The sequence below is a fragment of the Hippopotamus amphibius genome, chromosome 2 (genome assembly GCF_030028045.1).
Source record: "Hippopotamus amphibius kiboko isolate mHipAmp2 chromosome 2, mHipAmp2.hap2, whole genome shotgun sequence".
In the NCBI taxonomy this organism is placed as follows: domain Eukaryota; kingdom Metazoa; phylum Chordata; class Mammalia; order Artiodactyla; family Hippopotamidae; genus Hippopotamus; species Hippopotamus amphibius.
This window is the reverse complement of record NC_080187.1, coordinates 183,773,423-183,789,325: the sequence shown is the minus strand read 5'-3', so window position 1 is coordinate 183,789,325 and position 15,903 is coordinate 183,773,423. Positions and strand designations below refer to the sequence as shown.

Genomic DNA, 15,903 nt, shown 5'->3' with positions numbered 1-15,903 from the left:
TTATACGTTGAGGAAATTGAAGCACCGAACAACGGTACAGCTGAATATACACAACTATAGGCTTAGATCAAATCCCTTTGCGCTCTCACTCGCTCCCTCTGCTTGGGTGAGAGGATTGCGTGTCTGTGAAGGCCCGCACAGCCTAAGAACCCTCAGGGTCGTTGGAGCTGGGGGGGAGGGGGGCGACTCAGAGCGCAGGTGCGGGCGGGGCGGGGCGGGGCGGGGCGGGGCGGGGCGGGGCGGGCGGGTAGAGGGCGGAAGCAGGGATTGGGTGGAAGAGAGCTGAAACCTAACGGCGGAAGTCCCGCCCAGCCCCGGTGAAACTTCCGGTTCCGACTTGTTGGGGGTTATGCTGACGAAGCGGAGCCGGCAGCGCCAGGATGGTGCTGCTGGAGAGTGAGCAGGTATAGCCAGAGCGGGCCGGCTGAGGGACCGATACTGTTGGTGGGTTAGCTCGGGACCTCTGTCTCCTTCTGCGGGAGGGACTGGGACTTGACGAGGCGGGAAGGGGGTTTAGAGTTGCCTAACGGGGCCGGGCTTGTTGTGTTCCAGTTCCTGACGGAGCTGACCAGGCTCTTCCAGAAGTGCCGGTTGTCGGGCAGCGTGTTCATCACCCTGAAGAAGTGTAAGCAGCTGTGGACGCAGCAAGGCCGGAAGGGAGCTGGGAGGCCGAGCGGTGCCGCGCCCCGGGGGCCCAGAGTCTGCCGCGCATCCCCGCCTACCCCTACCTTCCTCAACCTTTTCCTGGCTCGAGGGGACCCCAGCACCTAAACACCTAAATCGGTTCCGGTTCCAGTTGGCCCCAAGCATGTCAGGGCTCTTCTTTTTGTCAAGGATCCTAAACTGCGCCGTGATAGTGAGGTTTTAATCTGCTTTGAAATGACAAGTGTTCTCATCCTGGAAGTGGCAAGTAGATTCCCTAGGTGTGGCCAGGCCGTCTGTGATAACAGATAATGTGGTTAACAGACCTAGATCAGTGGAGGTGGATTAGGTATTCTCTTTGTATCCCTTCCCCTACTTAATAGCTTTTTGTCTGTCTGTCATCCGCATCTGATTGTGTTCACCAGGATGTATTTGTCATGCAGATGATGGTCGAACTAAACCCATTCCAAGGAAAGGTCCTGTGGAGGGCTTTGAGCCCTCAGACAACAAGTGTCTGTTAAGAGCTACTGATGGGAAGAAGAAGATCAGCACTGTGGTGAGTTGGATTCCTAATACTCCTAATTTTGGAGCTTTAATACTTGAACTTAACTGAGGTTGGGGTATATCTGAACCAGGTTTTGTTTTTAGGTTTTAGTTCTTAAATGAAGCCTAGTGTGTAGCTCCCCTAGGTTTTGGGATCAGGGTCTTCTTTTATTTCCTTAGTAATAGAAAACCCAAGAGCAAAATTAACATGAAGAAGGTAGGAGTCAAACACTTCTTAGAAATAAAATTAACATATTGGTCCTTACTCAAGAGTAGCACTGTAAGAAGCAGTTGGCATGTTTGATTCCTTATTCCCTTACTGTGCTGGGCCTTCAGTGAAGTTTCTTGGTATCAGATGCTTTTACTTCTTCTTCTTTTTTTTTTTTAGATGCTTTTACTTCTAAGCTGATTATTCTTTTATCTTTGTGGTTCATGTACCAAACACCTATTACATTAGGCTTTGTATTTGAGAGTGTATAATTTAGTCAAGGGTCCTAGTGTTCCCTTTCAAAGTGGAGGGTGAATGCCACAAAGCAAGAGACTCCTTGGATTCCAAACGAAAACTTCTTTATTCTGCTGGGGCAGAACCAGACTGCCCTCTAATCACATCAGCATAGGATATTCATGAGAATGTAGGCCATAATTAGTTGATAAGTCTCTCATTACCAGTTATCTTAAGAAGACTTTTATTACAGTAAAGCAAATTTACGTGGCTTTTAAAAATAAAGTTGGGTGTCATGAAATACAGAAAACTAAGGAATCTTCAGAGGTAAAATTTCTCGTTGTGTAGCTTGCATTTTGCTTAAATGGGCCTGAATTAATGGTAGGTTTAAATAAGATGAGGTGGGAGTAATTTAAATGTATCTTGCATAAAAGCTAATACTAAGTCCTTTGACATCTCTCAGAACCCTTAGAAAAAGTCAGTGCCATGTGTAAGAGATTTCAACAGAGGCGAGAAGCATAGCTTGTTACGGAGCCCACTTCTGCTTCTTTCCTGTTTTGGTACAATTCTCAAAGTGCAGAGCTACTGTGCTTGTCCCTCAGGCAGAGGAAAGTGGAGTAGAAAAATAGCTTTTAGTGTATTATGATCCCTGCAATTGGGAAGAAATATTTTTAAAGACTAGGATTTGTTTTCATGAGGCTTTTGAGTTATTGGGTGAGGCCCATGATTCCTGTGTGGATAATGGGTGACCTTTTCCCCCTTCTTTTCCAGGTGAGCTCCAAGGAAGTGAATAAGTTTCAAATGGTGAGTTTCTGGTGTTCTCTGTCCCATTTCTCACGGCAAGAGTCATAATATTTAACATGGGGTTAAGATTGCTATTTAGGTTCACTGCTCTCTTGTGATGTTTTACCAGTAGTTTACAAGTAAAAGCTGCCAGGCTATGAATTTTACTTTCAACATTGTCTTTTTTAGCCAGCTTTTGTTGTCTTAGGCTTCAGATATGCTCTACATGTAGTATAGCTGAGAAGTTGCCTGTAGTTTTCCACTTTTGCTTAAAGTTAAAAATGTTCAACTCACTAGTGGGTGTTGCAGAAGCTGCTGTAATGTGAGGGTATTTTCCTTACACCATTTTCCTTAGGATACATGGTATTATATGCTTTATCAGATAGGCTTTCTGATTTTGGCTACCCTGAATCCGTTATGGAAGTAGGGCAGGTGCTCCACCAGTTTGCAAGTCTTCCCACTAAGGTCACGCTCTGTGTCTTTTAGGCTTATTCAAACCTACTGAGAGCTAACATGGATGGCCTGAAGAAGAGGGACAAAAAGAGCAAGAGTAAGAAGAGCAAAGCAGCGCAGTGAAGGGCACCAGATTTCTCGCTTTCACCAACTAACCACTGAATTGCTATTTTTCCTTTGGTTTTTACTTTTGGCCACAAGGCTGGGTTTCTGATTTCCCTACAATAACTGTTTTCATGTGAGATTAGGGTCATTTTTGGATGGAAGAAGGGCTGCAGTGTTTACAGGGTAGTTATAAGACGCCAGTTTGTTTTAGATCTGGCTAAGCGGTCTGTGTTGTATGGTTGTATATTCCTGGATAATAGTTTATAGTCTCTGTAGCCATCTGTGAAGAGCACTGTATCATTAAACCTGTATTTATCAGCACTGACCATCTTTTATTCCTTTTCCTACCCCGTAAAAAGTTTCTGGCAATAGCTCCTCATTCTGGAATGATAGGCTTTCGGCCCTGTCTTACAGGTTACTAGAATTGAAACCTGACAATTTTATAAAAAGTTATTTCATGGGTATTTTTCCCAACTGGCTGTATAATTTTATCATCATAGTTCCTTTAGCAAATTTGAACGAGTTCTTGTAGCCAAATGAGAGTTTGCTTAACCAAACTGAGGATAAGATCATTACAAAATCAAGAATAAAGATTCCAAGTTAATGATGATATTTGATTTCTTTATCTAAATCCTTTACCTTGGACATTTTCATGTGCTTAGTATGTAGGGCTAAGAACAAGGTGTTTTTTTGTCTTCTAGCACCACAAAACCTTTAGTGCTAATAGATTTGCAATTAAAAAGCAACAGATGTATGAAAACATTTATTATATTCAAAAGATAAATTGATAATATATTACACAAGAAAAACCTACAAAGCTCAACTTTGTAGGATGGCTTCTTAGACTGTAAAGCTAATTTAAAATTACAATGAATGTACAACATTTTATAGTATAAGCTCCTGTCTGAACAATGCAATGATCGTTCTTAGGATTAAAATAAGATTCTGTAGTAGTCATCTCTGTAGCTATACAGGAATAGCACAGACACCCTGCAAAAGAAGGGAGAAGACAGGATAAACCAAAGTATTTGCACTTGTTTTCATTCATTTAAATGTTTCTAGGAGCTACATGGATGATTAACAATTGTAATTGGGATAGCTGCTGCTGGGACCACTGTGTTTTGTTATCATCGACAAGATCATGACTATGATTCACAGTCCTGAGGAATGTTTACTGGTTACCAATTGCAGTTCTAACATAGCAACTTATTAGCCATCTAACCTCAACAAGACAACAAAATATTTGTCACTTTAAAACCCCTCTTTGGGAACAAAATTATTTGTAGTGAGGTGGATGGACCTAGAGTCTGTCATACAGAGTGAAGTAAGTCAGAAAGAGAAAAATACACTGTGCTAATGCATATATATAGAATCTAAAAAAACGGTACTGATGAACCTAGTGGCAGGGCAGGAATAAAGATGCAGACATAAAGCATGGACTTGAGGACATGGTGGGGAGGGGAAGCTGGGAGGAAGTGAGAGAGTAGCATTGACATACATACACTACCAAATGTAAAATAGATAGCTAGTGGGAAGCTGCTGCATAACACAGGGAGATCAACTCGATGATGGGTGATGACCTAGAGGGGTGGGATAGGAAGGGTGGGAGGGAGGCTCAAGAGGGAGGGCATATGGGGATATATGTATAAATACAGCTGATTCACTTTGTTATACAGTGGAAACTGGCACAACAGTGTAAAGCAATTATATTCCAATAAAGATCTGAAGGGAAAAAAAAAACCCTCTTTAGGACCCCTCCACCCCCACAAAACAAACAAAAAAACCCCTCGAGTTTTAACCCATGTTGAAACCTGCAGAGCCTTAGTGATAACTTACTTTTTTTCTACTTTGATGTTATAAATTTCATCACAGACTAATTTGAGGTATCTTTGCTTTGGCAGGCGTGACAGCAGCTGCTTCACAGTTGTGTTAAATGCCTGTTCATCAGCATCCCACTAGGAAAAAATAGATAAGACTTACTAACAGATACTAGGGTTTATTAAAACTGCCTTTTTCTGGGTCACTGATGAAATGTCAGTGCCACTCCCCCCTTTAAGTATACTGAAGAGATCAGTTACAGGGAGAGAGAACTAATGGGGAGACTGCTAGGGTTCTTCCTTAGAAGCATCGAGTTTCTTTACAAGACCAGCTTACTAGATCCTGACTGACAGTGCTTCATCTAACTTAATCTGTGACTAAACATTGGATAGACAAAAGTATTCTTTGGTATGATGCAACAATCACCTCTAGTTATTCTTATAGTTAAACATGCCTATAGCAAAGGTAAGTATTAAAATTTTTTAAAGTTCAGTTAGGCTATTCTATAATAAGGGTATGTACCTGTTTTAAAAAAAAAAAGCATATAAAAAAGGACCTAAATTTAATTTTTACAAAAAGATCTTCCATATAGTTCTAGTTCTGCAAATAAGCTTCCCTAGTTGGAATGAAGGTTTGTTGAAGCAGCATAGTATAGTGGGTAAGAACACAGACTCCACTAGTCTGCCTAGGTTCAAATCCTGGCTCTGCAACTTTCTAGTTGGGTGACTTTGAGTAAGATATTTAAACTCTCTGTTTCTGTTCTCCATAAAATATAAAATGATTCCATTTATCTGTAAAATGGGGATCTGTAAAAAGGTAACAGTATGTATCCCTTGGGGTTGTTATGATTAAATGAGTTAATATTGGCAAAGTGCTCAGAACAAGGCCTGCGAGAGCCCAACACACAGTAAAAGCACTAGGTGTTCGTTAAAATCATCTCTGAAATTTAAAAGAAAGTCACTAGAAAAGTGTGATTCTCTCAAAATTTGATTTAGTAATACATACGTCACATAAAAGGAACAATGTTACCAAATTCCTGGGACTGCCAGAAAATACCTAATATCACTAAGAAAATAATGCCATTTTCAACTTTCTTTTGGCAAGTCAATAGCAAAGCTTTGGGATTTTAAAAGCCATAATGCGGAAGAGTTCATCTTGCTTACCTCTAATGACAAAAACTGTAAGATTGTTTCTTTGGGTAGATCCACCTGTTGGTACACAAAAATGCACATCATGTCAGGGAACCTAGGTAGCACATACTGACTTGTGACTATGGTGTCACTTTGGATGGAGCAACACGAATGGGATGCTACCGTGCTGCTTACTGAACTGGGCAGTGATGCGATCTCAGCACTGGTGAACTAATACGCCCAGGCCCCACACACCGCACCCCAAAGGTTTGATACTCTTACCTGCAAAGGCCTGAAACATTTAGGAAAATGATGATTTTCATTTTCAGTCTCCCTCCCCGCAATCTTTCAGAGGAAGAAACGAGGAGAAACGGGCCTGCATCCCAATGCTACTAACACTGAGCAAAAAAGCCCTGACCTCTGAGGAAACTACTTTGACAGTATGGACAAAAGCCACCCTCAAAGAGTTAAAGAAAGTGACTTACAGCCAAAATTTCAATTTCACTGCTTTTCTGATGGAAGTTAGCAAGGGAGGTCTGAAGTCGGGTTTGTACCTAACAAGAAGAAAGCATGTTAGAATTCAGAACCTGTCAAACCAAGCCATCTTTCTTGCCATTTCACTTCTTATTCTAGGAAATAATCAAAGATGACAAACCAAAGCCTACAAGGGATCCCAGATATTATGTAAGGGCTTACTCTTAATCCACCTTGTTAAGATGAGTATCTAGCCTATTATGATCTCAGGGGAAATGAAATTTTATAGCCTATCTTGATTATTTGTTTACTAATCCACCTAGTTGCTCATTTCTTTATAACTTTGAAATGACACCTAATAAAATCTCAGTAGAGTAAAACAGTGCATGTAGAAGCAGGGAGATTTTAGAATTAAGCTAAATTTAAAAAAGGGGATGGTGACAGCAATGAAAACATGGAACTGAACTATGGTAGAAAGATACGAAAAATGAGTTTCTACCCAACATCCTGAGAAACAGCCAGGAAAGCTAATAAAATGAGGTAACTAGGTCTTTTGCATTTCAATCTAATTACATTCCTAAATAATGACTGCTCTCTTATAACCTCTTCCCAAATGAGGCCAGTGTCCCGACTGTGCTCATAGCCTTGTCTGTACCTCCCTTCCTACTGTCTCTCCCATTTGCAACACCCTCATCTTCCCTCGCTGCCTGTTTAAATCCTTCAGGGATCACCTCCTGGAAGCCTTTCTTGGTCATCCATGCAAACACTGATTTTTGTCTCCCCCCTGTCTGTAGTGCACTCTAACACTCATTCAGTATACTTAATTCAGCATCCTATTACTGATTTCCTCTCTTCTCCAACTATATAATGCATATGCTTCTAAGGTTATAAACTCTTCAAGGACTGGGGCCATGTCACATGTTTTTCCTGGCACTAGCACAGAATCAGGCAAATAGCAGATACCAAAAACATGTATGCATTGAGAAACCTGCCCCACGTCTTGTGGTAGATCTCTTCTGCTTTGTTATTTACAACCAAACCAAACAAACCCCATCTGCTATTAGAGCTGGGTCAGAAAGTTCTTGTTTGGATCCAGTCATCCTGACAACAGCTGCTTCTGGGTGCCCACAGTATACACGGACGCCTCTTTGGAGGACAAATGCGGCAGAATCCTGGCACCAGAGAGGCTTTGTGTTGATGAAATTTTCAGAAGTCACCATGTTCAGGAAGTGGGAAGGAAAACATTTCCAGGAAACTTTCTTCTTTTCCTTTCCTATTTTCTTCCTCCTCTGTAGCTCAGATTAGAAAGCCGAGGATACTCTGACCATATACCTGAGTTTCATACCGCCTCCTAGTGCTGGCTGACAGCTTCTCTGGGGCTACCACACTCACAATGGGAACAACCGTTGCTCCATGGATTTCAAACAAACCTGAAACAGAGAGTTTGAGCAGTTATGGCCTTATCTGGTCCCACTTTCTGTAACACACCACAGAGATGGCAGAGATGATTAGAATCCACGTTGGGCGAGGGGACTCTATGGACTGGATTATGTCTGAGCCTTGTGTTCTGTCTCTGCAACTGCCTGCACTCGACCAGAAGGAGCCCAGAACCCCACACCCCCAGCAGTTTTGACGCGTCTGTCAAGATCACCAGATTTCTCAGGTGGGAGGTGACAAAGGCACAGGGAGGCAGTATGCATCAAAAACCTCGTGAACCTAAGGAAAAAAAAAAGCAGTATTTCCCAAGCTCTAATACTTCTTTAAATTCCTCGAAGTATTTGAAATCTGATGGTGGCACAAAATCTGCTAACAGAAATGAACCCAGAAGACCCAATTCTGTTAAAAGCCAAGTATGTCTTCTTGTGGACTTCACTGGGACATTGCATGTCGGGTTGACAGACGTGGTGAAGCTAAAGGTGTAACTATCACCACTGTTCCCTCTTGGCTTTCATTAAAACAAATGTATATAGTGTCTTTTCTCCAAGGCATTTCAAAATACTTTTCTTCAGTCTTCTATATGGGGAAAATTTATCCACATTTTATCTATATAATAAACTGAACTGAAGGAAGATTAAGCCACATGTAAAAACAGGACGGTAAGACAGAGATATATTAGGACCAAAAGAGTCCACCAAACTCCCCGTGATTTTATCATTTTCTAGAATGTGGGTTTCAAAGAGGTAAATTCCATTTGGTGTAACTAATTGTATATATGTTACTTTAAGAGTATATTTCTGATGCAGTGAGTTAGCCACAGTCATAAATTTAGAGCAGACACATAACACACACACAAGCATTATTATGTTTAGATTACAATTAGTAATTATACCTGAAGCATTAGAAAATGACCCCTTCAGATTTTGTACTGCAAGATTATCGGAAGCTTCTCTAAAAACAAGCAAACAAAAACAATTAGAATAAACAGTCAATAAGACAAAAGCAACACAGATAATTTACAGTGAGCTATACTTGGAGGCTTTTTTTCTATTAAATATACAAATATTTAATAATATTGGTTATTAGTGGAGGAAAAACAAAAACAGAAAAATCTGCACTTGATTTATGCTTTTGGTTAAGAGCAAATAAAAATTATAAAGGATGTCACTTCAAATTAACATTCTAGAGACAACGTTCTGATTTATTCAGCTGGGTTTGAAATACGGCTCAACATAAGAAGCTAATTTCAATGAAATATAATAGGCGTTCTTTCTGCTCCCCTCACAATACAAGGAAACATTAGCAATGCCCCACCTTCATTATGGCAGCAACCTTGGTGATCACCCACAGGAGAACATTTAGTAAATGAGATTCTTTCAAAAGCTGTGAATGGATGTTCTTGCAAAGACTGAATTAATTTATAGCCTTTGAGACATAATAGCACTCTGTCTTGGGAAAACAGGGAAATAACCATTCACATGGAGGAGAGATTTTAAACCTTTCTCTGCTAAAACTAAATCCTGTCTGGTCTGTTCAGTGTCTTAATAATGTTTGCCTGTATTATTATTAATAGTCACTATTAATTAGTTGACTGTTTTTTGTTTTTTCTTCTAAACCTCTGCCTTTGATTTGGATTCTTAATCCTAATACCTTGTGACTTCGAGAACACTATATTCCCTTAGAAAAAGCCTAGTGGTGAATGTATTCAGGCTAGGTGCCGATAAGCAGGGCCGGGGGCCGGGGAGGAGAAACAAGCAAGAACATTTATCTCATATAAGCCGGGATTTCTCAGTCCTGGCACTATTGACATCTTGGGCCAGATGATTCTTTGCTGGGGTGGGGGGAGCAGTCCTCTGCGCTACAGGATGTTTAACGGCATCCCTGGTCTGTACTAGCTACCAGTAGCGCCTCTCGTTTTAACAACCCAAAATATCTGCAGACCTTGCCAAATGTCCCCTGGAGGGCAAAACTGCTGCTGGTTGAGAATCACTGATACGAGCCAAAAAAAGTAGAGTACTGTATTTTCTGATTATGAGCATAAATACAAGAGTTACAAATAGATACAAAAGCTTAAGGGAAATTAAGAGCCCTTGATCCTACTAACCAGAAATAACTATAATTAAAATTTTGGTCCATCATTCCAGACATTTTTCTATGTATGGGCTATATATTTTGGTTGAAACAAAAATGGGATCATACCATACACCTTATTTGTGGACATCCTTCTTTGTAATAAACTCAGCTTTACTAGAATAATAATTTTTAAAGGCTGCACAATATTGCCCTGTATTTACTGTAATTTGAACAATCTTCTATCAATGAATACTGTGATATCATAAGTGAGATTCTCAAAGTGTGGTCCAGAGACCCCTGGCGGTCCCTGAGATCCTTTCACAGGGTATCTGCAACGTCAAAACTATTTTCACAATAATCCTAAAATGTTAAGTATCCTTTTTATTCTTATCCTCTCATTAATGTGTAATGGAATCTTCCAGAGACTACATGACATTTGAGATCACAACAGACTGAATGCAGAAACAGATAAGATATAGTTTCTTCTACTAAAGCATCAGAGATTACAAAAATGTAAAACAGTGCATTAACAATATCTGCAAAAAGGTGGAACAATGCCACTCTTTCTTACTAAATTTATTGTGTTTTGGAAAATAATTATTTTCCATTAAAAAATGTTATTTAGGTTTGCATGTAATGAGTTTATTATTGTTTTTTTAAAATAAGTATTTTTAAGATGTTTACATTTTAATTTCTAACATAGAAATTATTGATATAATCCACATAAACAAAGCTCTGTGGGGTCCTCAAATAATTTTTAAGGGTATAAAGGGGTTCTGAGACCAAAAAGTTTAAGAACTGCTATTATAAACAGTGCCTTGATAAGACATCTTTGTACATAGCCCTATGGAATAATTTCACTATAAATTCCTAAAGTGGAATTGCTGCGTCAATTTTTTTTTTTTAATTTTAGTTTTAAGGCTTTTAACTTTGTTAAATTCCTACCCAGAGAGTTGAACCAACTTTCATTCCTATGATGAGTATGTGAGATCTTTTCCCAGAACATTATTATGTCCCAGAATATTAGATCTTTCAAAACACTACTGAAATTCACTGATTAACAGACCAGATAAGATAATGGCAGATAGATTTTTGTTCTTTAGGCTTTTCAAAATGATACAATTTTCTTTGACATGTTATGAAGGACAAATGAAAGTAAGTTATGACTAGTTTTACATGGGGGTCATATACTTAAACTGCTGAGTTACTCAGAAGTAACAGAACAGTTCAATAAAAGTTATCCTGACCTATCTTTATTTCTCAAAAGGATCAAACTGAATTTTAAAATAAATGTATGGAAATTCTATACAGGCAGTTGCAGCTGGTTTTCTGGGCTTTTGTTTACTAAGTTACCTGATAGTCCTCTCATCACTGACTTTAGTCCTCAGTTTCTGCACAACATGGTCCACGAGATCAGACTCCAGCACACGTTTCTCTGTTTGCCTTTCCTTCTCAAAAGACTTCACCTTAAAAAAAAAAAACAATGAAACAGATCCATCATTTCTGAAGCCAACAGGCTGAAGAGCACCACAGTAAGACTACTAAGTCAACAAGTTTAGGCTGGCGGCTTTTCACCAGGGGTGATTTTCCTCCCCTCAGGACATCTGGCAATGATTACAGACATTTGTGGTGGTGACAACTGGGGTGGGGGTGGGGGTGGGGGTGCTACTGGCATCTACTGGGTAGATGCTAGGGATGCTGCTAAACAGCCTACAATGCACAGAACAGCAGCCCCACAAAGAAGTATCTAGCCTCAAATGTCAAAATGTGGCTGCTGAGAAACCCTGGTCTAGATCAGAATAGCTTATTATAGAGGACAGAATTAAAAAAAAGAAAAGGCCAAGATGAACCAGCTCCTATTTCATTTGATTCTTTCACATGCTTTTCCCCTTAAACATTCTTGGGTCAGTCACCAAGGTTTCTACAGCTCCTCCCCCTCCTTTCCAAACTCTAGTCCTGTCATCCCACTTTATGGTACCTGTCTTTTCATCTTCACTTCCATGGCTAGCACCCTGCCTTGGCTTGGGATAGCCTGACATTCTGCCCTTGGCTACCCCATCTTTAATTTTCTCTCACTTCATTCCATGCTACATATCCCTGTAGATTCATTTTTCTCATATATACTCTGATGTCCCCTTCTGTCCAAAAACATACACTGGCTCCTCACTAATTGCTAAATCAAGTCCGAGTTCCTTGGTTGGGCATTTTGGCTCTCCATGATCTAGCTAGAACCATTCTCTCCTGCTGAAGTGCCCTTCTTCACAATCCTGCTTCACCCCAAGTGGACTATTCAGGGTAATACCAGAATAGTTCTCTGCTGGCCTGCCTCTATCTTTGGGACAATCTACTGAAAGAACTACCAATACTGTTGCTATTGCTTTGCTTTTTAGCATGTACCGATGTCCTCCCCATCCACGAGGGTCCAGCATTAACCCCACCTCCACTCTGAAGACTTCCCTGCTACCTCTGTAGTAATCTCAGGCTGATGAATCCTCAGAGACTGTTCTTGTAGGACTCTCATGGCACTGAGCATTTTCTAGCTCCTAATCATGCATGAATGTCTTCTGTTCCCTGCCAGATTATAGGAGCCTTGAGAGCAGGACATGTGGCTTAAATGCCCCTGCATCCGTTGTGGCCCTAAATTCAATCCCTCTTACACTGTGAATGCTTAATATGCACTCGCTAAGTGGGTGAATGAAGTGATGTCTTGCTTTTTAAATACGAAGGTGATGCTATTAACCCACCACTAACAGCGGCAGAAGAGTCAAAAGAGCTGGATGGGCTGAAATGATGTACTAAAATGAACAAGATCACATTTAACAGAGATAAATATGAAGTCCCGTCATTAAGCCCTCATTGTAAAAGGCCAGTCAGACATGGTGATGACTATGAAAAGGCCAGTGGTTTTTAGTTGATGATAAATTCAGAACGAGCCAAAAGAACCACATGGTTGCTAAAGTTAGTTCACTTGTAGACTGCATTAGGAGAAATATATTATCTGGATTGAAGGTCACAGACCCTTCTCATTTAGTTAGAACACTCTAGAACACTGTAGAATTCCACTATCACGTTTAAGGACAGACATTGACAAAGTGTGTCTAGAAGAGGTTAAGTAGGAGGGTCAAGGATTTGGAAATCACATATTATGAGGAATGGCTTAAGTAACTGGAATGTTTAAACCAGAAAAGAGGACACAAAGTGATGCGCATGGCAGTGGTCTCCTAAAATTTATGTAATGGTAGTGAAGAGAAGGAGAAAGAATTAGACTTGTTATTTTGACCATTCTAGAGGGCAGAACTAGGACCAGTGAATGTAAATCTGGGAAAGCAGATTCTGATTCAAGTTTTTAAAATTTGCTAATCATTATAGCAGTGGGTTGCAATGCTGGAATTATCCAGCAGAGGCTAGAAGATCATCTCTTGGTAATAATACAGGAGCAATCACTGCTCTGCAAGGGGCTTGATCGGTAGGACTTAGGGTCATTTATGATTTTGTGACTAACAAGCAGACTAGTAGTGGGGACTTAAAAATCTTCCCATGAAGAATTAACTACGATAAGAACTGCCTTTCTGTCTTAAACAACTTGAAAACCAGACGAAGTATATACATGATGTTTTTCAGACACTGGACAACAAGGGAAACAAACAAAGTGAGCCTACAAGTACCCCAGATTACCGTGTCAAGGAAGTCTGCAGATGGCAGGGCAGGGAGGGGGAACCTTAACAGAGGCCAGGAGGCTTGCCCAGCTGGGGAGACTGACTGAAGTTTAGGAAGGCCAAGATGGCTAGAAACTGTGGGGCACAGGACTGAAGAGGAGAGACTACACACAGAGAAAGAAAGATTTCTGAAGCTCTACAGAAAAGTCCACTCACATCTTTGAGAAGTGATCTGTGCATGGGTGAGAGGGAACTATCTAAGGCTGGGGAAACAACCAGCAGAAGTGAGTAGGCATAATAATTTCTGAAATCCACATGGCTGGGAATAGTTCTCGTTCTTACCAGAGTAGAGAGACTTCATAATGCATGGGGCCGCAGGCAGAATCCTCCACAGGGCAATGCCTTAGGAGTGGGGCTAAATTAGACCTAGACTAAATAAAGGCTGCCCTGGACCTGCCCTAACAAAACTTAAAATCAAGCCTAGAAAGGATCAAACAGAATCCAAGGATCTTTAATTACATCCCAGGACAGAGTCCAACAGGATTTATAGAAACATAAGAAAACGCAGCACCAAAAACTGGAAAATTCATAATGTCCAACAAACAACCAAAAATTACTGGGCATACAAATTAGAAGGAAAATATAACTCATAACCAGGAGAAACATCAGTAGACATAAACAGACCAGAAATGTCAAGATGTTGGAATTAAAAATGACTATTATAAATCTTATAAAGAATATAGAGGAAACAACCATGGTGACAAGAGAAATGGAAGACAAAAAAAAAAAAAAGACACAAATGTGACTTGTACAGATGAAAAAACTACAATATCTGAACTAAGAAATGCACTGGATGGGATTAATAGCAGCTAAGATATTGCAGAAAACATAAGTGAATGATCCAGAATAAAGCATAGTGAGCAAGAAAAAACAAACAAAATCCACCAAAAACAGAGCCTCAATGAGGTGTGGGGCAATATCAAATGATTAACATACTGTAATCAGAAGGAAAAGGGACAGAACAATATTTGAAGAGATAATGTATGAAAAATTTCCAAATTTTATGAAAACTATAAATCTACAGTTCAAAGATGCTCCATGAATACCAAGTATTAAATATAAAGAATATCACACCGAGGTACATCATATTCAAGTTGCAGAAGACCAGTGACAAAAGAAAATCTTAAAAAGGTGCCAGAAAATAAAAAGAAACATTATATACAGAAGATCAAAGCAGACTTTTAAACAGAAACTATCAGGTCAGAAAACAATAAAACCCATGTTTAAAGTGAAAAAAAAATGTAAATAGTGAATTCTATACCTAGCAAAAATGTCTCTCAAAAAATGAAGGCAAAATGAAGACTTTCTCAGACCAATAACAGTTGAGAGAATTCATTACCAACAGACCTGCACTAATTAGAAATATTAGGAAATTCTTCAGGCAGAAGGAAAATGAAATCATAATGATATCTGACCATGTTCTTGGATTGGAAGAATCAACATTGTGAAAATGACTATACTACCTAAAGTAATCTACAGATTCAATGCAATCCCTCTCAAATTACCAATGGCATTTTTCACAGAACTAGAACAAGAAATTTTACAATTTGTATGGAAACACAAAAGACCCCAAATAGCCAAAGCACTCTTGAGAAAGAAAAATGGAGCTGGAGGAATCAGGCTCCCTGACTTCAGACTATACTACAAAGCTACAGTAATCAATACAGTATGGTACTGGCACAAAAATAGAAACATAGATCAATGGAACAGGGTAGAAAGCCCAGAGATAAACCCATGAACATATGGTCACCTTAACTTTGACAAAGGAGGCAAGAATATACAATGGAGAAGAGATAGCCTCTTCAATAAGTGGTGCTGGGAAAACTGGACAGCTACATGTAAAAGAATGAAATTAGAACACTTCCTAACACCATACACAAAAATACACTGACAATGGATTAAAGACCTAAATGTAAGGCCAGACACTATAAAACTCTTTGAGGAAAACATAGGCAGAACACTCTATGACATAAATTACAGCAAGATCCTTTTTTGACCCATCTCCTAGAATCATGGAAATAAAAACAAAAATAAACAAATGGGCCCTAATGAAACTTAAAAGCTTTTGTGTAGCAAAGGAAACCATAAATGAGACAAAAAGACAACCCCCAGAATGGGAGAAAATATTTGCAAATGAAGCCATGGACAAAGGATTACTCTCCAAAGTATACAAGCAGCTCATGCAGCTCAATATAAAAAAAAAACCAAACAATACAATTCAAAAATGGGCGGAAGACCTAAATAGACATTTCTCCAAAGAAGACATACAGATTGCCAACAAACATAT

At 39.7% G+C, this 15,903-nt stretch overlaps 2 protein-coding genes across 5 annotated transcripts in view; one reads left to right on the top strand and one right to left on the bottom strand.

The window, feature by feature from the left end:
• The first annotated feature begins 317 nt into the window (after positions 1-317).
• On the top strand, positions 318-3,578 carry SRP14 (signal recognition particle 14). 2 transcript variants are annotated; one of them, XM_057721644.1, is made up of 5 exons: positions 318-404; positions 553-625; positions 1,086-1,198; positions 2,399-2,431; positions 2,897-3,578. In XM_057721644.1, the coding sequence occupies exons 1-5, from the start codon at positions 381-383 to the stop codon at positions 2,984-2,986; spliced, it is 333 nt and encodes a 110-aa protein (XP_057577627.1). In that variant the 5' UTR covers positions 318-380; the 3' UTR covers positions 2,987-3,578. The 2 variants fall into 2 exon arrangements, 1 of the variants encoding a protein (XP_057577627.1); XR_009051317.1 differs by having other exon boundaries at positions 340-444; positions 1,086-2,431.
• A 150-nt stretch (positions 3,579-3,728) lies between these two features.
• EIF2AK4 (eukaryotic translation initiation factor 2 alpha kinase 4) overlaps positions 3,729-15,903 on the bottom strand; it is a 96,780-nt gene continuing 84,605 nt past the window's right edge. For all 3 annotated transcript variants that reach the window (XM_057721640.1, XM_057721641.1, XM_057721642.1), the window contains 7 exons: positions 11,254-11,366; positions 8,720-8,778; positions 7,723-7,820; positions 6,402-6,470; positions 5,950-5,994; positions 4,805-4,923; positions 3,729-3,958 (listed from right to left, as the gene is read on the bottom strand). In XM_057721640.1, coding sequence (XP_057577623.1) covers positions 3,901-3,958; positions 4,805-4,923; positions 5,950-5,994; positions 6,402-6,470; positions 7,723-7,820; positions 8,720-8,778; positions 11,254-11,366 — 561 coding nt within the window. In that variant the 3' untranslated portion in view covers positions 3,729-3,900. The remainder of the gene's footprint in view (positions 3,959-4,804; positions 4,924-5,949; positions 5,995-6,401; positions 6,471-7,722; positions 7,821-8,719; positions 8,779-11,253; positions 11,367-15,903) is intronic.

What these genes read in the sequence shown, in the direction of transcription:
- SRP14 (XM_057721644.1), top strand. Translation starts at nt 381, where the DNA reads ATGGTGCTGCTGGAGAGTGAGCAG. An exon ending in TGCTGCTGGAGAGTGAGCAG is followed by an intron (nt 405 to 552) that starts GTATAGCCAGAG and finishes GTTGTGTTCCAG; the next exon opens with TTCCTGACGGAGCTGACCAG. An exon ending in AGAAGAAGATCAGCACTGTG is followed by an intron (nt 1,199 to 2,398) that starts GTGAGTTGGATT and finishes CTTCTTTTCCAG; the next exon opens with GTGAGCTCCAAGGAAGTGAA.